General features: G+C 62.0%; 11 protein-coding genes across 11 annotated transcripts; 7 read left to right on the top strand and 4 right to left on the bottom strand.

Moving 5' to 3' along the window:
- Window positions 1–93: 93 nt before the first annotated feature.
- On the top strand, window positions 94–1,695 carry JCM10292_002489 (SGNH/GDSL hydrolase family protein; the record flags this gene model as incomplete). The annotated part of the gene is made up of 8 exons (XM_076651369.1): window positions 94–194; window positions 264–274; window positions 339–406; window positions 469–487; window positions 550–765; window positions 829–951; window positions 1,015–1,349; window positions 1,414–1,695. 8 exons carry the CDS (start codon window positions 94–96, stop codon window positions 1,693–1,695), a joined length of 1,155 nt encoding a protein of 384 aa, XP_076503035.1.
- Window positions 1,696–1,874: 179 nt separating this feature from the next.
- On the bottom strand, window positions 1,875–2,917 carry MXR1 (peptide-methionine-S-sulfoxide reductase; the record flags this gene model as incomplete). Its single annotated transcript, XM_076651368.1, has 7 exons — window positions 1,875–1,892; window positions 1,955–1,992; window positions 2,081–2,094; window positions 2,154–2,334; window positions 2,401–2,527; window positions 2,590–2,661; window positions 2,759–2,917. 7 exons carry the CDS (start codon window positions 2,915–2,917, stop codon window positions 1,875–1,877), a joined length of 609 nt encoding a protein of 202 aa, XP_076503034.1.
- A 241-nt stretch (window positions 2,918–3,158) lies between these two features.
- On the bottom strand, window positions 3,159–3,937 carry ISD11 (Isd11p; the record flags this gene model as incomplete). Its single annotated transcript, XM_076651367.1, has 2 exons — window positions 3,159–3,216; window positions 3,438–3,937. 2 exons carry the CDS (start codon window positions 3,935–3,937, stop codon window positions 3,159–3,161), a joined length of 558 nt encoding a protein of 185 aa, XP_076503033.1.
- A 473-nt stretch (window positions 3,938–4,410) lies between these two features.
- On the bottom strand, window positions 4,411–5,893 carry JCM10292_002486 (alpha/beta hydrolase; the record flags this gene model as incomplete). Its single annotated transcript, XM_076651366.1, has 10 exons — window positions 4,411–4,451; window positions 4,518–4,553; window positions 4,622–4,698; window positions 4,760–4,827; window positions 4,899–5,023; window positions 5,094–5,257; window positions 5,320–5,367; window positions 5,432–5,494; window positions 5,564–5,590; window positions 5,670–5,893. The coding sequence occupies 10 exons, from the start codon at window positions 5,891–5,893 to the stop codon at window positions 4,411–4,413; spliced, it is 873 nt and encodes a 290-aa protein (XP_076503032.1).
- Window positions 5,894–6,327: 434 nt separating this feature from the next.
- On the top strand, window positions 6,328–8,161 carry BIO2 (biotin synthase; the record flags this gene model as incomplete). Its single annotated transcript, XM_076651365.1, has 8 exons — window positions 6,328–6,531; window positions 6,647–6,819; window positions 6,893–7,012; window positions 7,113–7,239; window positions 7,306–7,448; window positions 7,528–7,662; window positions 7,777–7,867; window positions 7,934–8,161. 8 exons carry the CDS (start codon window positions 6,328–6,330, stop codon window positions 8,159–8,161), a joined length of 1,221 nt encoding a protein of 406 aa, XP_076503031.1.
- Window positions 8,162–8,435: 274 nt separating this feature from the next.
- On the top strand, window positions 8,436–10,692 carry JCM10292_002484 (uncharacterized protein; the record flags this gene model as incomplete). Its single annotated transcript, XM_076651364.1, has 9 exons — window positions 8,436–8,822; window positions 8,876–9,104; window positions 9,157–9,481; window positions 9,537–9,604; window positions 9,679–10,091; window positions 10,207–10,276; window positions 10,336–10,399; window positions 10,462–10,591; window positions 10,651–10,692. 9 exons carry the CDS (start codon window positions 8,436–8,438, stop codon window positions 10,690–10,692), a joined length of 1,728 nt encoding a protein of 575 aa, XP_076503030.1.
- A 765-nt stretch (window positions 10,693–11,457) lies between these two features.
- On the top strand, window positions 11,458–13,023 carry JCM10292_002483 (uncharacterized protein; the record flags this gene model as incomplete). The annotated part of the gene is made up of 8 exons (XM_076651363.1): window positions 11,458–11,475; window positions 11,565–11,934; window positions 12,020–12,082; window positions 12,145–12,240; window positions 12,317–12,518; window positions 12,579–12,656; window positions 12,717–12,789; window positions 12,847–13,023. The coding sequence occupies 8 exons, from the start codon at window positions 11,458–11,460 to the stop codon at window positions 13,021–13,023; spliced, it is 1,077 nt and encodes a 358-aa protein (XP_076503029.1).
- A 205-nt stretch (window positions 13,024–13,228) lies between these two features.
- On the bottom strand, window positions 13,229–15,530 carry UGA1 (4-aminobutyrate transaminase; the record flags this gene model as incomplete). The annotated part of the gene is made up of 13 exons (XM_076651362.1): window positions 13,229–13,604; window positions 13,666–13,837; window positions 13,900–13,909; window positions 13,975–14,220; window positions 14,283–14,408; window positions 14,488–14,592; window positions 14,650–14,758; window positions 14,826–14,845; window positions 14,914–14,962; window positions 15,029–15,089; window positions 15,161–15,178; window positions 15,240–15,311; window positions 15,374–15,530. 13 exons carry the CDS (start codon window positions 15,528–15,530, stop codon window positions 13,229–13,231), a joined length of 1,521 nt encoding a protein of 506 aa, XP_076503028.1.
- A 143-nt stretch (window positions 15,531–15,673) lies between these two features.
- JCM10292_002481 (uncharacterized protein) lies at window positions 15,674–16,593 on the top strand (the record flags this gene model as incomplete). Its single annotated transcript, XM_076651361.1, has 5 exons — window positions 15,674–15,934; window positions 15,997–16,055; window positions 16,112–16,282; window positions 16,357–16,471; window positions 16,543–16,593. The coding sequence occupies 5 exons, from the start codon at window positions 15,674–15,676 to the stop codon at window positions 16,591–16,593; spliced, it is 657 nt and encodes a 218-aa protein (XP_076503027.1).
- Window positions 16,594–16,876: 283 nt separating this feature from the next.
- Window positions 16,877–17,948, top strand: JCM10292_002480 (superoxide dismutase; the record flags this gene model as incomplete). The annotated part of the gene is made up of 7 exons (XM_076651360.1): window positions 16,877–16,948; window positions 17,055–17,105; window positions 17,194–17,281; window positions 17,357–17,370; window positions 17,443–17,634; window positions 17,699–17,766; window positions 17,837–17,948. 7 exons carry the CDS (start codon window positions 16,877–16,879, stop codon window positions 17,946–17,948), a joined length of 597 nt encoding a protein of 198 aa, XP_076503026.1.
- Window positions 17,949–18,159: 211 nt separating this feature from the next.
- Window positions 18,160–18,576, top strand: JCM10292_002479 (uncharacterized protein; the record flags this gene model as incomplete). Its single annotated transcript, XM_076651359.1, has 3 exons — window positions 18,160–18,168; window positions 18,238–18,393; window positions 18,462–18,576. Coding segments are annotated over 3 exons (280 nt in total), but the record flags the coding sequence as incomplete, so codon positions are not given.

Genomic DNA, 18,576 nt, shown 5'->3' with positions numbered 1-18,576 from the left:
GCGTGCCGTCTTCGCACTTCCTCCGTCTGCTGCTTCGAAGCTGGATTGCTTGCCCGCTGCTGGCCTTGCTACTGCTAGACTGTCGAAGGCGATATGACTCGGAGCTCGCGACCATTCGCGGGCCCGCTGCTCGTCTTGTTGGCGCTCGCCTCCTCGGCGGTGGCTGTGCTCGACCTTGAAGACGTCAAGACCTGGTTCGTCTTAGCTCCTTCCTCACCCTCAATACTTACAAGAGTGTGAGAACTGAGATTCCGGCAATGCAGGTTCGCCTTTGGTGCGACGTGCCGTGAGAAAAGAGGCATGCGACTAAGGCGCTGATCGCTCGCTGCTGTACACAGGGGATTCGTGGACCAGCAACGGGTACAATGCGAGCAGAGGGTACAGCCCTGCAGACCAGCCACTGAAGGTGCGGGAACCGCAGCTCGCCCAGTCTTCGAGGTCGTAAGTTGATGGCACCGTTCCGTGCAGACCAGCTGCGGCGGCAAGAGTGAGCCTTCACAATGGACGGTAGACAACACCGGCACTGATGCTTCGCATTCGTCTTTACAGCCTGGTTCGATCACATAGCGCTGTCGCCGGCATATCCAGACTTGCGCGACGAGCATTACGATTTCGCAGTCGGCGGTGCGACGGTCTGGCCGGGGGCCAAAGCTTTCGGACTCCCAAACGTCAGCTTTCCCGATGAGGTAGACGTCTTCGAGCGTTACTTTGTCAAAAGCCGCAACCCGGAGAAACCAAAGTGGGACAGTGCGACGAGTTTGTTCAGTGCGTCGTTTGCCCCTCTTCGCGTGTGTCGCTGACCACAACTGACGCTCTACACGCTCGCAGGCGTCTTCATTGGCATAAACGATATCTCGTTCTGGTGGTGGCAACGTGGGTCGATCCTGCCGCACCTGCGCCAGACTCTCGGGGTGTACGATTCGCAGATCGGGCGACTGTACAAAGCGGGCGGTTAGTCTTCGCCCTGGCACGGTCATGGACGCCACGGGAACCTGACGAGCCGCACGTTCGCAGCCCGCAACTTCCTGCTCTTCAAGGTCCCCCCTTACGAACGGTCACCCATCGTATCGCTCATTGACAGCGTCATCGAGAACACAAGCAACAATGTCGACGTGTCCGCCGCCGCTCTGAACAAAGACCTCGAGCTTTACGTCGATCAGGCGCCGGACAAATACCCCAGCGCCAACTTCAGACTGTTCGACACTGTCGAGTTCTTCGACGATGTGCTCGACAACGCCAAGAGCAAGTATGGATTCGACAACGACGACGGGTGGTGCCCGTGGTACAGTATGGGAATGTACAAGGCTAACGTACCGCCGGCAATGAGCCTGAAAGAGTGTGGCGTACCGGTTCGTATCTCCCTTGCTCGCTCCCTCATTGCAACTACGCTCATTGACGCCTTCGGCAACGCAGCTTGAGAAGTATTTGTGGTACGACGGCGTGCATCCGACGTGGAGCCTCCATCGCCTGCTGGCGGCGGCAGTGCAGCGCTTCCTTTCGCGCGAAGGCCGGTCCGATCAAAGTGTACAGCGCCGCTACGTCCTCCTCAACCAATTTTCCGTCGACCAGGCGGTCGATGTCGCCGCCGCTGAGGAGGAGTACCGCCGGCTGTACGTGCGGCAGCGGCAGCTCGTGCCGCACGCTCCGAAGCGCTTCTTCCACCTCAAGCGGACGCTTACGCCAGTGCTAGGGTGAAGAGCTGTGCTGCTCGATGTCGACGAAGCGTTGTTGTATACCTGATCTGTGCTGTGGCGAGCGTATCTGCCAACCTCACCGCCACAGTCTGAGACGGAAGACACAGAACTGCGATAGATTCCGACGTTGCAAGAGACGGTGCGAGGCTACATGAGGTGACACGAAAAGAAGGATGCTGTCTACCAGTGGAGCAGGTGCTGCAAGGCGCAACGAGACTCAGCGAGTGCGAGCCGAAAGACCGGAATCGCAAGAAACGCACCGAAGGGCACTCGTAGCCGTTCGGGTTGACGTGAAGGTCTGCACATTTGCGCAATTAGCATTGATACAGAACGTGTCATCGCACACATGGACCGCTGCTGATCGGCGAGGAAAAGCGCCGACGAACATTGCTGGTGGTAGCTGGAGTGCAAGCAATCAGGTCAGCTCTTGAAGTTGCATGGAAAGACGAAAGCACGCACTCCTCAGCATCCCACCACTTCTCTGCCGGCTCAATCGTCGTCGCAATCTTCTGCCCCGGGTAGTGCGCCTCCTGCACCTCATCGCGGATCTTCTTGGCAATCTCGACCTGCTCGTCGCTCGTCGTGAAGATGGCCGTGCGGTACTGCGTGCCCGTGTCCGGACCCTGGCGGTTTACTTGTGCTGCACTCGAAAAGGGGATCGATCAGCTAGAAGCCCACGCATTGAGTGGGAAAGCAGAAGACGCACTGGGGTCGTGCATCCGGAAGTGGAACTCGGTCAACTCGGCGTACGAGACCTTCGAAGGGTCAAAGATGACCTTGATGCCCTCGGCATGGCCGGTCGAGCCCGTGCAGACCTGGCGGTAGGACGGGTTCTGCCGGAATGTCGAGAAAGTCAGCGTCCACCGGCCAGAACGGACAGAGCGACTGGACGCACCTCGGCGTGCCCACCGATGTAGCCGACCTTGACGTCCTTGAGCTGATCCTTGAACGCCTTGCGATACATGTGCTGCAGCGGAGCAGGCGACGTCAGTTGAAGCCGTGAACATCGCTGCGTGCAGCGCCGACGAGCACCAGGCGACACACAGCTAGCAGAAGCAACGCACCTCGGTGCCCCAGAAGCACCCGTTCGCGAAGTACGCCGTCTGCTCGCCCGATGCGGCGGTGCCGAGCGCCTTCGACGCGGCGATCGCGGTGGGGAGGGTCGGACCAGCGTAGGTAGGCATCGGACGGCGAGCAAAGAGGCTGCGGACTTGCTGGAGCATGCACGGGAGCGTGCGAGAATGAAAGCGGGATGAGGAAGGAAGTCGACCTTCGGACCTGGTGGCGGTGAGCAGCATGTCGGCTTTGTCATCGTGACCCAGCCAGCCTTTACGGTAGGAGTTGCATGCTACTACTCTCAGCAAGACGGACCGAAAACAGAAGATACCGGACCATGAACCGACGGAATGAGGCTGAATTCACGGAAGGCGTAATCAGGATATTGCCATGCTACTCGCCCAACGCTCACGACGTGCCCAACTCCGGCTTCTCCGGGTTCACTGGCTGCCCTGCACCGCCGTAGCTGAACGAAGACGAGAGCGCTGGGTCAGTACGTGTCTTCGAGGCACCCCCATGTCCTCAGGCGATCCCGTCTCTGCTCAGCCCCGGATCGCTCCGCCTTGTCCCAGCCCAGCAGCATTATTATCTCCTCAACCTCGTCGAAGGCGTATAAGGCCCGAGGTTGCGCTCGTGGAGCAGAAAATTGCCGCACTCGCGAAAGCGAGAGAAAGAGGAGGAGCTCACCTCGCCTCGCCGCCTGCGCCACCGCCACCGACGGCCATGACCCTCCCCCTGCCCTCGACGACGAGTTTCGGCGCCTCGTACATGCCGTTGATGATGGCCGAGCGGGCCATGACGGCGAGCTCACTCAGCGCGTCCGTGTACCACGCGCGCAAGCGGTCCTCCGGTGTCCGCCCAGACGGCTCGGCGCCGCCCTGGATATCGACGGCGGGCGCCTTGGATGTCGAGGCTTGCGGTGCGGAGGAAGAGGCGGTCGAAGAGGCAGACGAGGAGGCGGAGGGGGCGGCGTAGGCGGCGTCGAGGAGCTGCGGAAGCTCGGTGCGGAACTTTTCGCGCGTCCGCCGCAGGAAGTACTGCTTGAAGTTGTAGCTCGAGAACGAGTGCGCGATGCGCAGCTGCTCCTTGTAGAGCGCGAGGAGGTGAGTGCGGGTGAGGGGCGTCGACGGCGAGACCTTGAGCTGGCGCGGGAGGTGCGCGAGGGCCTGGACGTGTGTGCGCGACATTTCTACACGACTCTGCTCGACTCGGACGGAGCGTGTCTGGTGCGTGAATGCGAGAGGTGGTGGCGCCGTCTTCATCGCTTTCGCACGCCTTCGGCTTGACCAGAACCCGCACACTGTCGAGACTGAGCCACTGCGCAACCTAATTACGGCACCTCCGCAATGATTGCCACGGATTGCGCGTCTACAGCTGCCTCGCCTCTCCCCATGCTATCGCTCTCGCCTCTCAGCCGCCTCGTAGCCCGACCGGACTTGTCTCACAAAGGTCGAGCTTGTGGCTCCTGTGCAAGCGTGCTTGTGCGCGAGATGTGCAGACGTGCGCGGGTGTCGAGCGACGAGCGTGACATCCTCGCCCAGCATCCCTCGCGCGATTCGAGCGTTCTCACGCGCCGATGCGCCGGGTCTGGCTCTGCGTGATGCTATGCGGGATGTTGCAGTGGTACAGTGTCGTTGAGCAATGAGGACATGGCTTCCTTCTACGTTGGCGGCAGGATCTTCTGGAACCACGCGAGCATGTCTGTTTCCGCAAAAGGGGTCAGCGACAGCGCACAACCTGGTTCTGTGCAGAGCAGGGATGACCCACCGTCTTCCTCCTCCGTTGCGACCCAGTGCTGGAGGTCTGCGCACCGGTCGCAGCGTCAACAGTCAGCTCACACACCCGAGCCGTAATGGAGGATTCGCACGCACCGGGATAGGTGTGGAACTCGATGTTGCTGAAGCCCATCTTTGTGAGGTGTGCAATGCTCTGCTCGCCCCAGGCGTATCTGTGCGGCGTCGAAGTGTCAGCAATTCCCTGCGGGCCGGAAGGACGGGCGGAGGACAAACTGGATAACCGAGTCTGCGGCACCGTGTCCCCAGAAGACGGGGACCTCGTGCGCATGGCTTGTCTGCATCTGTAGAGTGGATACGAGAGGGGGTCAGTGATGCGTGCCGGTGCTGCAGTCTCGTTAACCGAAGAGCGTACGGGGTGGGTCTCCTTGCTGCCAGACTTCTGGATCTTGTAGGCCATTGGCAGCCAGCCTGACAGGCACATGAGCCCTCCGAGCTTCTCCTTGGTGGACAGACCGGCAAGCAGGGTCGTTGCGCAACCTGCGAGGGCAGGCGCTCAAGGTCAGCGCCGTGTGGGCCGTTCATACGGGAGGTCCATTCTTCAGCGCACCCTGCGAGAAGCCCGCGAGCACGATGCGGTTGGCGTCGATGCCCTTGTCAATCTCGGCCTGGATCAAACCATGCACGCGAGTGACGGCCGCCTGCATGTGCGCCTCGTCCTCGCGCTTCGGCATCGGGGCACCCTGCGGCAGGGGCAGCTCATCCATGTCGAACCTTGACAGCGCGAAGCATCAGCCCGGAGCGATTGAGGCACATCCGATAGAAGCTTCACACACCAAGCAGACATTTTCTGGCCTTGCATGCCCGTGAAGGCCATGTGCGGGCTGTGTATCGAAAGCAGGCGTCGTCAGCACGGATCGCAAGAGACCGCAGCTAAGCCTGACGTGCCTGTTCGGCAGAACCCATGACACCTGCCACAACTTTGGCCGCAACCGGCCGACGAGCGGAAGGCTGCGAGACGACGGGGTCAGTGCCGTTTCCAGCGAGCGCGCGCAGAGCGGAGTGGAGAGCAGAGCTCACGCAATCTCTGCGCTACCGCCGAGTCCGCTGCAAGGAGGCGAGGGAGGGTCAGCTGCATTTCGAGCCAGCCATCCCGGACGTCGCGGTGCGGAGCGGATCACTCAACTGGATGAAGATGATGGTGCCGCTGTGCCGCCCGATGCCCAGGATCGAGTGGTCGATGTCGGGCTCGCGGGCGCGCTTGTAGACCTCGGCGGGGATGGGGTCGTCGGCGGAGCCCTGAGGAGGGGGAGATGGATCGCTCGACGAGGTCCAGCGGTAGAGGAAGAAGAAGGACAGCGCTGCGAGGGCGACCCAGCGCAGTCTGCCTAGCCGTGCCGCTCCTGGCATGACGAGCTGGCGGCTTCTGAACGGGTAGCGAGCGAGGAGAGCGCCGACCTTCGCAAGTCGACAGGAGGCCGGTCTCGCCTCGACCGCGCGCAAAGTGGGGGAGAAAGTCACTCGGCCAGGCCAGTCCAGTAAGATTTAACGGGACATCGACAACAGTACTCCTCCTATTCCGGGCGACTCACGCCGCTGAAGCTGTTTCTTCCGGAGATAGAGCGAACACCGCGGTCTGGCTCGGTTTTCCCTGCTGAAGATTTGAGTCGCCTTTAAGCCCAGAGCTGCAGCACTGCTACAGGCGTCTGCGCACTTTGCAAGCACCAAAGGAGCGGCTTGCCGGGTGGTCGAGGGCGGCGGCCACTCCGCACACGCCCAACCCAGAGCTCCCCTCTGTGCTCTCCCTCCGCTCGTACAGCGAAGCCCTGCGCTGATCCAGCACGATGGCTACCCCTCGCGCTATCCTCGCCTCGGTGCGCACCGCCGCAGCCCGCCCTCGCGCCGCCGCTGCCGCTTCTTCCCCGCGCCTGCCCTCGTTCGCCCGCTCGCTCGCCTCGGCCGTCGAGCAGAGCCCGAAGAAGCAATGGACCCGCGAAGAGGTCCAGGAGATCTACGACACGCCCCTCATGGAGCTCATCTTCCGCGCCGTGCGTCTGCGCAACTCGTCCCGACCGCTCCCAACGGAAGCATTCCCCACACGACTCGCATGCTGACTCTGCCCGCCTTGCCCGCGCTTGCCACCTGCCCGCCCTCGTCACACAGGCCTCGGTGCACCGCCTGAACCACCCGCCCGACCAGGTGCAGCTCTGCACCCTTCTCAACATCAAGACCGGCGGCTGCTCCGAGGACTGCTCCTACTGCGCCCAGTCGTCCCGCCACGCAGACAAGGTCGGCCTCAAAGCGGAGAAGCTCACCGACGTCGAGACGGTCCTCGTGTGCGTCTGCTTGTCCCTGCCTTCTCGACACAACGCACGACGCTGATATCGATCTCGCGTGGTGCTGATGCAGCGAGGCGAGGAAGGCAAAGGCGAATGGCTCGACGCGCTTCTGCATGGGTGCCGCATGGCGTGACATGAGCGGACGGAAACGCGGGTTCGAGCGTATCCTTAAGATGGTCGAGGGCGTGCGGTGAGTAGAGGTGTTCCTCTCATCGTCTTCTCGGCCGTCTGCGGACAAACATCCGATGCCTACGTGCACTTCCCGACCTTGCTGACGATTCTGGCTGCAGTGCGCTTGACATGGAGGTCTGCACGACGCTGGGCATGCTCACGCCTGAGCAGGCCGCACGCCTCAAGACGGCGGGCCTGACGGCCTACAACCACAACCTGGACACTTCGCGCGAGTACTACCCGAAGGTGCGCCGAATCTCCTTGTGCAGCAGCCGCCTGGTCGTCGCGCTGATCGGATCGCCCCGCTTGCAGGTCATCACCACCCGCAAGTACGACGAGCGGCTCGAGACGATCGAGGCGGTCCGCTCGGCGGGCATCAGCGTGTGCAGTGGCGGTATCATCGGGCTGGGAGAGAACGACGGTGACCGTGTCGGCCTGATCTGGGAGATGAGCCAGTGCGTCAATTCGCCTTATCATCCGCTTGTCTACTTGATGTCCGCTTCCGATACTGACTGGCGAATCCTCGTTGTGCAGACTCCCTGAGCCTCCCGAATCGTTCCCGGTCAACGCCCTTGTTGCCATTCCGGGAACGCCGCTCGAGAAGAACGAGCGTGTCACGATTCAGGAGCTCCTTCGCACCGTTGCTACCGCTCGCATCGTCCTCCCTACGTGAGTGTCAGATCTAAAGAAGGCCTCCTATCGGCTGCGCAGCAGCTTGGAGGACAGTTGCGATTCCATTCCATTTCTTCGGTGACTGACTCCCGGTGCGCGCTTGTCCCGCAGATCCATTATCCGCTTCGCCGCCGGCCGTATCAGCTACACCGAGACCGAGCAGGCAATGGCTTTCATGGCTGGTGCCAACGCCATCTTCACTGTTTGTCGCATTCTTTCGCCTCAGCGTTGGCCCCGCTTCTCTTATTGACACCTTTCCACCTTACAGGGCGAGCGCATGCTTACGACGCCCACGTCGGGCTGGGACGAGGACCACGCGATGCTTGGGCGCTGGGGCCTGCAGGGCATGGGCAGCTTCGAGTCGACGACCGTGCGCATGAAGGAGGACGCGTCGGCGCTCGAGGCGACCGAGAATCGCAAGGCTGGCGTCGCGCCCAGCTCGTCGGCACCGTCGAGCCAGCCGCAGGTCGCGGCTGAGGCGCGCGCTGCCGTCTAGACGCCGTCGAGCGAGTTTGTGTAGATTCCGGGCCTAGCGATCTCGCCATGTAGAGGTGAGCCCTCCGGCCGCCATCCTTCTGTCTCTTTCGTTGTAATGCGTTCAAGCTCTTCGCGCTCAGCGTCTCTGCTGCGACTTCCTGGGCATTCGCCGCAATATTCGATTCCCCAGCGGCCCAGACAGCGGTCGCCTATCTTTGGCGTCCAGCAGTTTGACGTCTTGCGATCGAATTCCTTCGCCTCTCTTTCCTCTCGAGCACAACCTCTCCTGCTTGATGGACGCAGAGAAAGCTGCAGTCGAACAGCCGCAGCCGCTGCCGCGCTCGTACACGGCGCCGGGCCGCCCCCAGGCGGGCGATGAGACCGCAGCGTACGCTCGCTCCCTCTCGATGGCAGAGACGGGCCAGCCGACGGGGGGCGTCATTCCCGACGCTTCCTTGGTCGCTGAGCCGCAGGAAATTGTGGAAGACGGAGTGCCTAGCACAATGGTAGGAGGAGCAGGCGGAGGGCAGAGACTGAGGCAGCGCCGTCCGGCTGCGGCGCGAGCAACGACAGCTCCTCCGCTTGGCAGGAATGGCGAGGCGCGACAAGACTCGAAGGAGGGCGGGCAGGAGCGGAGCGGGTCGAGGCCACTCATCGGAATGCACTTGCTTGAGCCGAAGGTGCGAAGCCTCGTTTCTTCCTCGAGCGAGCTGAACTGAATGGAGCGGCGCAGATCCCGGTTGCAACTGCGCCAGGCTGGCGCTCCTCTCTGATGAACATCGTCAAGTACTCGTGGCTCAACGTCCTCCTCGTCTTCGTCCCCGTCAGCTGGGCCTGCCACTTCACCGATCAGTCTCCCACCGTCACCTTCATCATGTCCTTCATCGCCATCGTCCCGCTTGCCGCGCTTCTTGGCTTCGCGACCGAAGATATTGCGCTGCGCGTCGGCGAGACGATCGGAGGTACGTTCCGCTCTCTTCGCCGTCCAGACCTCTCGCCGACCTCTTAACGCAGGCTTGCTCAATGCAACGTTTGGCAATGCTGTCGAGCTCATCATCGCCATTCTCGCGCTTGTCAAGGGCGAGCTCGACATTGTCCAATCGAGCATGATCGGCTCAATTCTTTCGAACTGCCTGCTGGTGCTCGGCATGTGCTACTTCGCCGGCGGTCTCAAGCGTCACGAGATGGCGTACGGCGTCCGTCCTGCGCAGGTCAACCTCAACCTGCTCGGTCTCGCCGTTACAGCCATCGTTATCCCAGTCGCCTTCCACTCGTTCGTCGATGATGCGGCAACAGAGTCATTGGACGTCACGAACGCCAAGGTCCTGGAGATTTCGCAGTACTTCTGTTTCTCGTCTGCATACTGTCTCGTTCGCTGACAAGTCGTTGTACAGCGGAGTCGCCATCATCCTCCTGGTCGTCTACCTCGCGTCGCTTGTGTTCCAGCTGTGGACCCACGCCTGTAGGTCATGCGCATTTTTATTTAGTCACACTGCTGAACTTGCTTTATCGACATCTGACACTTTGTCCCGACAGACATGTACGCGCCGCCGCCGAAGCCAGACCCCTCCAACCCGAACGCCATGCCCCCCATGGCCTCTCTCGCCCCATCGAACTACCCGGGTGAACCGCAGCCTCCAACCGAAGGCGGCGTGTTTCGGATCCCGTCTCTTCCGTCCCTGCCGAGCTGGGGCAGCTCCTCGGATGACGGCTCGTCCAGCTCGTCGTCGTCCAGCAGCTCTGCAACAGACCCGGAGCTCGAGCACACGCCAAAGATGCTGGCGCGGGTGGCGATGCTCTTGCTCGTTGTTGTGACGGTCATCACAGGCGTCACAGCCGAGTGGCTCGTCTCCAGCATCGAGGGCCTCGTCGAGACGGGCGGCGTTTCGGAGCAGTTCGTTGCCCTGATCCTGCTCCCGCTTGTCGGTAATGCTGCTGAGCATGTCACAGTACGTTAGCTCTCGATTACGCAGTGCGGAAGAGAATTGCGCCGGAAACCGCAGCACGAGTCCTGCATTCGTCGCGCTTCTTCATCCGGTCCTGACCCTCCCTTGACGCGATCAGGCCGTCACGGTTGCGACCAAGAACAAGCTGGATCTTTCGATGTCAGTGGCGATCGGCTCGTCAATTCAGAGTGAGTGCTCGTTGATATCTGTGCGCGCAACACCTGGCTCACCTCGTCACTGCCTGCAGTCGCGCTCTTCGTTATTCCGATCCTCATTCTGCTCGGATGGTGCATTGGGCAGCCTCTTACTTTGTGCGTACCGTCGTTTGCCTGGCTGACCCGACCCGCCGACTGACTGAAGGCGCGGATCGCAGCTACTTCGACGAGTTCGAAACGCTCGTCCTCTTCATCTCGGTCGTTGGCGTCAACTGGGCCATTGCGGATGGCCGTACAAACTGGCTCGAAGGCCTCGTGCTCATGGTCATATACGTTATCATAGCCTTGGTGCGTTGCCAGCGATCCTCCCAGACTGCGAGACGATCTGACTGACAACCACTCCGCAGGTATTCTGGTACTACGATCCTACCGGCGCCTCGCTGTCGTAATACACGCCACATCGCGTTTTCCTGCTTATCCATCTTGTTGCAAATCAGTGGAGTCGAAAAGAATGGAGAATGAGCGCTACGGCAAGAGACTATCACCCAAGTCTCCCGCACTGTAAGTGCTAAACGCATAATGAATTAGGAGGCCAAGCTACCTACCGGTAGATGAACAAGAGGCAGCGACAACGCTTGATGCAGAGAGGCGAGCCTCCGAGAGTTGGCCCTTCAACGCGTCCCCGTGACAGTGACGCCAACCCCGCTCGACACATACCGTAACTTACGAGGCTTCGCACTTCGAGTGCAGACCAAGCAGCAGCGGCCGCCAACCACACGTGCCAGAGCGTACCCCGACCCACTCGGCGCGGGTGGCGAAGCCGAAGGCACGCCGAAGGAGGAAGAGCGGTTCGGCGCCTGGGCTCATCACAACGCACGCGTGCGACGCGAGAGCGCGATCGGCTTCCTTTCTGTTGCAGACAGTCTGAGGTCTTGCCCTTGGCTTGCCCACCTGGCTCTGGCGATCGGCCGCCCTTGTGCTGCCCGACCTGCGCGACATACTGATGTCAGCCCCTCGCTTTCCGTCAGAGTGCCCGCTTCAAATGATGTCAAGTAATATGCTTGGTCGCTGGCAAGTGACCGACGACGGCTCTGGCCGACCGCTTGCTGGCGGTGTTGGATTCCGCTAGTTCCGCTTCTCTCCTTTCCCCCCACATCGCCACCTCTGCTACACCGCTTTACTGCTTCCAGGCTACCCTCACTTTCGCCGACATCATGAACAAGCTCAAGCAGGTGCGCGTCGAGCGGATTCCCTTTTCGTCGGAGATGACAGGAACGCGAAGCATACTTCGACTCGACTGCTCATGCTCGTTTTGTCACAGGTTTTCTCGCACGAGGACAAGGACAAGCACGAGAACCCGACTCACTCGTCGTCGGACGTCACCCAGACGCCGGCTGAATCGTCTTCTGGAGACCGCCTGACCTCGGCTGCTGTCGACTTGGACAACGATCGCTCACGTACTGCGAAGGGCGACCGCACTCTCTCTCGCGGCAGCTCTCGCAGCAGCTCTCGTGAGCGCAAGCCCACTGGCACTGGCGCCGAGGGCAGCGTCGCTCGCGGCGTCGAGCACCTTCGCGAGCAGGCGGCCCCGCCTGCTCACCGCCACGACCAGCCCAAGAAGGATGGTCTCCTCTCCGAGGCCGATGCGAAGCTCGCGACCCACGACCACCAGCACCTCGCTCCCGTTACCCGTGCGTTCTGCCCAAGATCTGGCGGATCCACGCCCTGAGCCTTGCGACTCGAGCTCCTGCTGACTGCAGCTGCTCCTTCCTGCAGACGAGGTTCACCACCATCACGAGATTGAAGAGGTCGAGCGTCAACGCGAGGTTGACCGTCACGGTATGACCTTCTCGCATGCTACTTCAAACCCTCGAAAGTCGTTCCTCACCGAGACCTCACAGTGCACCACGTCCAGCACCACGTCCAGCCGGTTGTCGATGTTCAGCACGCGGCTGAGCAGCAGCACGAGAAGGCTGTGCCCGTGACCAAGATCAAGGGTGCGTAGCGCTTTGTTACGAGCCTTCCCATTGACGGCCACGAAACTGATTCGCAATCGCTACGAACTGATGATAGAGCGCCACGTTGCCACGGACGAGGACAAGGCGCAGTTTGCGACCCTCAACACGGCCAAGGACTCGCTCGTCGAGGCTCCTCGCGAGCGCACCATCATCGACAAAGGCGAGCAGGTCCGCGAGAACGTCTCGCACCACGTACACCACATCGTCCAGCCCGAGATCGAGCGCGACACCCACGAGCACCACCGTATCCACACGACGTGAGTGCATTCCATCAGCCGAGATGCGACTGCGTGAACTCATCTGGTCTTTCGTCGCAGCATCCCCGTCCACCAGACCACGCACGAGGCGCCCATCGTACATGCCAGCGTCCAGCACGAGCCGCTCTCGCTTAAGGAGTAAGCCACTCCGCCTTTGAGCCTCAAAGCGGCAGAATCTGACGGCTCACCTCGCTACAGTTTCGTTGCTGGCGGCGGTGATCTCAAGTCCACCCTCAAGCACGATGCCGAGAAGCTTCTCAACCGTGGCGAGGTGCGTTGTCTCATGCCTTCGCTTGTGGGTCGCGTGCTGACACTGCATGTTATGTAGTGCGAGCGCACCGTAGACGGTCCGGCCGAGACGCTCGTCGACCAGATGGGCCTTGCCTCGATCAACGACAAGATGCCCATGACCACCGGCCCGACTGGCACCAACTCGTCGGTCACGGGGACCACTGCTGCAACCGGCACGGGCATGACCCCGGCTTCGAACGTTGCCCGCGTCTGAACTGTCCCCGCTTCGCCTCCGTTTGCGCTTCTGATGCACCGTCAACTCCTACACCCTTACACAAGTAGCAAATTATTCGCACCCTGTAGCCATTGATAACGACCTGAAAGCAGTATTGCAGTTCTCGTACAGTTCCCCTCTAATCGTGAAGAGGCGAAAGGGATTAGCGTACAACCATTGCCAATACAAGTCGGCTGCGCGGCGCTTATGCGAGAGTCTTGAGCACTCCCTCCATCTTCTCGAGCAGGACCTCCATCTGACGGTCACCGAAGATGAGCATCGGACGGAGGCGCACGGCGCGCTCTCCACACGCGCCCATGACGACGCCCTCCTTGCGCATGGCCGCGACGAACGCGTCGCGCTGCTGCGCGTCGGCCGCGTCCCACGCGATGAACGTCCCGCAGTCCTTGCCGCGGAGGTTGTGCATCGTCCCGGTGTAGCGCTTGGCGAGCCCGCTGAGCGCGTCGTACAGCTCCGAGCCGATGACGGCCGTGTGCTGCACGAGGCCGTGCGCCTTGATGAAGCTGATGAGCTCGCGGGCCTGCAGCGCGCGAATGGGGTCGCCCATCCATGTGTTGTAGCTGGGGCAGGCGAAACAAATCAGCCTCTTTGGTACTACTTGTCGCAAGGACCTGCACGCACTTGCGGTACGGCAGCGAAGGGCGAGTCTCGGGCGCGTGGTAGAACCCGGCGGCCTGCATCTTCTTCGAGAACGTGACGAAGTCGGGCGGGTGGTCGAGCTGCCACTTTTCGTGCGCCCAGAACGAGCCCGTCGCACCGACACCCGTCTGCACCTCGTCGACAATCATGTACACTGCAAGGCGAGAGAATCAGCGAGGCGCCGCAGAGGTCGCCGAATGGACAGCCGAGACGAACCGCCGTGCTCCTGCCAGAGTGAAGGAGGTGAGCCGAGCGAGTCTCGCGACAGACGCAGGAGCAGATGTAACGCACCCTCGTGACCGTCCGCAGCGCCTTGAAGAAGTTCGGGCTCGCATGGTTGTCGCCGCCCTCGGCCTGCACGGGCTCGACGATGAGCGCGGCAACCTTCTTGCCCTTCTTGGCGTGCGAGATGATCGTCTCCTCGACGAGGGCGATCGTGCGCGCCTCGGCTTCGGCGTTCTCGGACGCGTACTCGTCAAGCGGATATTTGGTCGCTGGCCAGGGGACAGCGGGCCAGTCGAAGGCGGGAATGTCGAGCTGCGAAGGAAGCCGAGAGTCAGAACCAGCAGAGTGGGCGACGATCCAAAGGTGAGTCACACCTTATGGATGGCCTTGCTGCGTGTGAGGGAGAGACTGCCAAAGAGGCGGCCGTGGAAGCCTGACTTGAAGCTGAGGGCGACGAGCTCAGGGCTGCCCGGGCTCGCGTTGTTCATGCACGACGCCATCTGCGATGGAGATCCCAGTCAGCGAGGAGCGCCGAGGATAGAAGGGGCGGGGAGAAGAGTGGAAGAAGCGCAGTCGCACCTCGTCCTTGGTGAAGTCCTCGATCCCGGCCTCTTTCCGCTCGCGCGCACGGTACGCCATGAAAGCAGCCTTGAGCGCGCCCTCGTTCGCTCCGGAGCCGTCCATCTGCAATGCACGCAATGAGTACCGGTAGCACAGGGGAAGTAGCGGAAGCGGACGTACCTGCGTGAAGAGGTGCGGCGTGCCCTTCGGCGCAACCGACAACAAACCCGCCTTGATCGTCTCGGCCCAGTCGGAGCCGGGGAAGGAGCCAATTGCGGGGCGGTTCATACTATTGAGAGTCGCAAAGTCAGTCGGGTGAGCTGGAACGAGCAAATGAGGGTGAGCGGCAAACGCACGCAGCGACGGCGAATTCGTCCTGAGGGAACGAAACGATATCTGAGTCAGTCTCGCATGCACGAGGCGCAAGGGAATAGAGGAACGTACCGTCTTTGCGAGCTCGAGCAAGTCGGGGTGGTTGTAGCCGATCGCAATACTGTTCCGCGAGGAGAGCAGAGTCAACCTGTGCGCCGGTCACGCAGCGCGGATCGCGACGCCGCACCTCGCAATCTGCGCAAAGACATCGAGGTGCTGGTTGCCGTCGGCATCGACGAGGTAGTTGCCTGCATGACGCGGACAAAGGGGGTCAGTTGACCCGGACAGACGGATCGCGGGCAGGAGCGGCAAGACGGACCGTTCGACTTGGCGTAGTCTGCGCGCGGCGATAAGCTCATCAGGACGTCTGAATGCGATTGCAAGCGAAGTGAGCGCACCTGCGACGAGGATGTGGGCGCGCGGGTCCTGGAAGTCGGCGATGGACGCGCTGAGCTCCTTTGAGCGAGGTCCTGCGGGCGTGCTCCGTTGCGTGAGCATGACACATCGTCTTGTGTGTCCATTTCAGTCTCACCAGGCACAGCATCTGTCTGCACGCGCGGGTGAGCGGGCTCGTCGGGGAAGACGCGGCGCGAGTCGAAGCGAGCGGGAGGGTTGTGCTCTGTCGCGAGCGAGCGGGCAAAGGTGCGCGTCCGCGCAGTTGCGGTAGCCCTGCGAGCAGCCTGGAGCATTGCGTGTCTCGAAGGAAGGCGACGCGGGCGAGAGCGGAGCGAGGGCCAGAGGTCGAGGTGGGGCGAGCGAACGAGCCGAGCACGAGTCCAAGTCGGGCGAGTCTCGCCTTCCGCCGTGCGTGCGCAGATCGACAGTGCCCGGCATGGTTGCACCCGCTGCAGGGCACGCCGCCCTCCCCGCCGACCAGCTCGTCGCCCTCCTCCGCTCGCTCGCCTCCTCGCTCGTCCAGGCCCGCCTCGACAGCCCCGACTCGTTCGACCCGCAGCCGTACCTTGCCCAGTCCGGGCCCCTCTTTGCCGCCCTCCATGGCCTCAACCGCGTCGGGCAGCTCCACGCAAAGGAGTGCCGCACCCTCACCCAGGAAGCTCGCCTCGACATGGACGCAGCCCATCTCCGCTTGCAGGTGCGTGCATCCGTCTCTCTGCTCCCTGACGAGCTCCCTGGTCTGATCCGGCCATCTCGCAGAACCTCCTGTTTGAGCGCAACCACATTGAGCGCGAGATCCGCTCGGCAGAAGAGTACTCGTGCGTGCATGCCTTTCGACGACTCTGACAGCCGACTGACGTGGTGCATTCAACAGATCCGAGTACCAGAACCTGCCGCTGCATTCGGTCGACGAGCTGCGAGACTTGGCGGCCGCTGCGGAACCTCCTGCCGGTCTCCAGGTCCCGCTGCCGGAGGGTACCTCGGAGCAGTCGGCGCACGAGCTCATGCTCGCACGGTTAGCATTCGAGCTCGTCGAGCGCAAGCGGTACGTTTACAGGTCGCTGACTGCGCTTGGCATGCGCGGGCGTACTGACCAGACTTTGTCCTCCTGCGTCTTAGCTTCGAGGAGGAGCGCAAAGAGCTCGGGCTCGTCAAGGCCAAGCTCGTCAAGGAGAACGAGGTCAAGAAGGCGCGGCTCGAAGATCTCGAGAAGCAGCTCACCGACTTTGTCGAGGTCCGCTTCCTGCCCCGTCCTCTGTCCTCTTCCTTGCAGATTCTGACCACTTTCTGACTCGCTTCTTGCAGAAAGCCAAGGGTATTCAGGCCAAGATGCAGGAGGAGCCTGCAGCGGCTTAATTCGAAGGACTGTCGCTCGCATGTTTCTTGCATGGTTTGCCGCATCTTGTTGTAATCGCTACGCATGACTCTCGGATCTTGTCCATGTAACTCGCCGTCGCAATTGTCAGCTCTTCGCGCTGGTCCACGAAGTCCGCTGGCCCGGGAGGATGCTTCACTTAGTCAGGTTCGGGGATTTCAGCTCAGGGGAGGCATCGCCTCGCCCGAAGTGGGGCGACTGCACGGCGAATACAGTTGGCGCCTCTTGCCTCTCCACCCTATGTTCCGTCCCACGCGTGTCATCATGTCGGCCGTCCTCCCGCAACTCAAGTATGGCTACGAGCAGCTCGAGCCTGCCATCTCGAGGCAGATCATGGTGCGTGCCGTCCCGCACTAACGTGAGGAGACAGCGGGTCTGTTGGAAGGCCGCGGGCGACGGGGAGGGCGAAATCGCTCACTTTCGCCCTCGCCTCTGCGCGCAGGAGCTTCATCATTCTAAGCACCACGCGACCTATGTCGCCAACTACAACAAGGCATGTCTCACGCCTGCGCTCTGTCGTCGCCGAGAGACGCAGCCCGACTGACACCGATGATGCCTTCGCCGGCGTTCCACTCCGGCAGGCGTTCGAGGACATCCAGGCCGCCGCGTCGTCGAGCGACATCAAGAAGCAGATCGCTCTCCAGGCCGCCATCAAGTTCAACGGCGGTGGTGCGTCGCTGCTCTTCCTCGGGGCTTGTCCCCGCTTCTAGGAAGTGACCTGCTGACTGGTCGACCCGCACGCAGGCCACATCAACCACGTGCGCGCCTCCTCTCGTTGCGTTTGTTCCGTTCGCACAGTGTACTGACATCGCACGCCCGCGCCGCGGCAGTCGCTCTTCTGGGAGAACCTCGCGCCGACGGCCAACGGCGGCGGCGAGTTCCCCTCGTCGGGCCCGCTCGCCGACCAGGTCAAGGCCGACTTTGGCGGCCTCGACGGCCTGAAGAAGGCGGTCAACGCCGCCGCGCTCGGCATCCAGGGCTCGGGCTGGGCCTGGCTCGGCTACAACCCGACGACCAAGAAGGTGCGTCCGAGGCGGCCAGGATCCCTTGCGCGCGCGTTCTGACTGACGCTTGAGCACGTATCAGCTCGAGGCCGTCTCGACCGCCAACCAGGACCCGCTCCTCGGCTACGTCCCCCTCGTCGGCATCGACATGTGCGTGCCTTCTCCCGCTTCCGGTCGCTTGCGCTCAATTTGACCCCTCCCTGACCTGCCCGAAAAACAGGTGGGAGCACGCCTTCTACCTCGACTACAAGAACGTCAAGCAGTCGTACCTCGACGCCATCTGGACGGTCATCAACTGGAAGGAGGCGGAGGCTCGCCTCGCCAAGGCCTAAGTTGGGGTCGTTCCCTCTGGCCAAAGTCCCGCCTGAAGCGCTCGTCTGTGTGTGTGAACGCTTGGAAAGTGAAATCAAGGCAGTCGAAGTGCTCTGCGTGGCTGCGTTGCGAGCGAGAGACGTCCGCGAGAGATGTCACTTTCCCGCTTGACTTCTCGCCGCTTCCGCCCGCCTCGCTCGAGCGGCGCCCAAGCGAGTCCGACCGCCCCAGATGGCTCTCGTGAGTGTTCGCAAGCGTGTGCTCCCGCGCTGCTTGCTCACGCTGACACCTGCGCTCATCAACGAACAGGCCCCGAGGACGGCGACGCTCTTCCTGCTCGACTGCGGGCCGACGATGGCGGAGACGCGGACTGTGGTGGTCGGAGAGGGGGAGCACGCCGTGCACAGCGAACGCACGGGGCTCTCGGTCGCGAAGGAGTACACCAAGGCCAAGATCGTCCAGCGGGCAAGTGGGGGGCTCGCTCGCTCTGCACAGAGCGGGGCGCAGACTGACGTGCTCGGGACTGCTTGCAGATCATCCGTGACCTCAAGACGACCCCGTTCGGCGTCATCCTGTTCGGCCACCCAAAGACCAAGAACCTCTTGACGACTCGCGCGAAGGAGCAGGCGCAGGAGCGCGACGAGAAGT

This window comes from Rhodotorula paludigena (genome assembly GCF_050403205.1).
Source record: "Rhodotorula paludigena JCM10292 DNA, Rt_paludigena_JCM10292v1_ctg50, whole genome shotgun sequence".
NCBI classification, from domain to species: Eukaryota; Fungi; Basidiomycota; class Microbotryomycetes; order Sporidiobolales; family Sporidiobolaceae; genus Rhodotorula; species Rhodotorula paludigena.
This window is presented reverse-complemented; position numbering and strand designations above follow the sequence as displayed.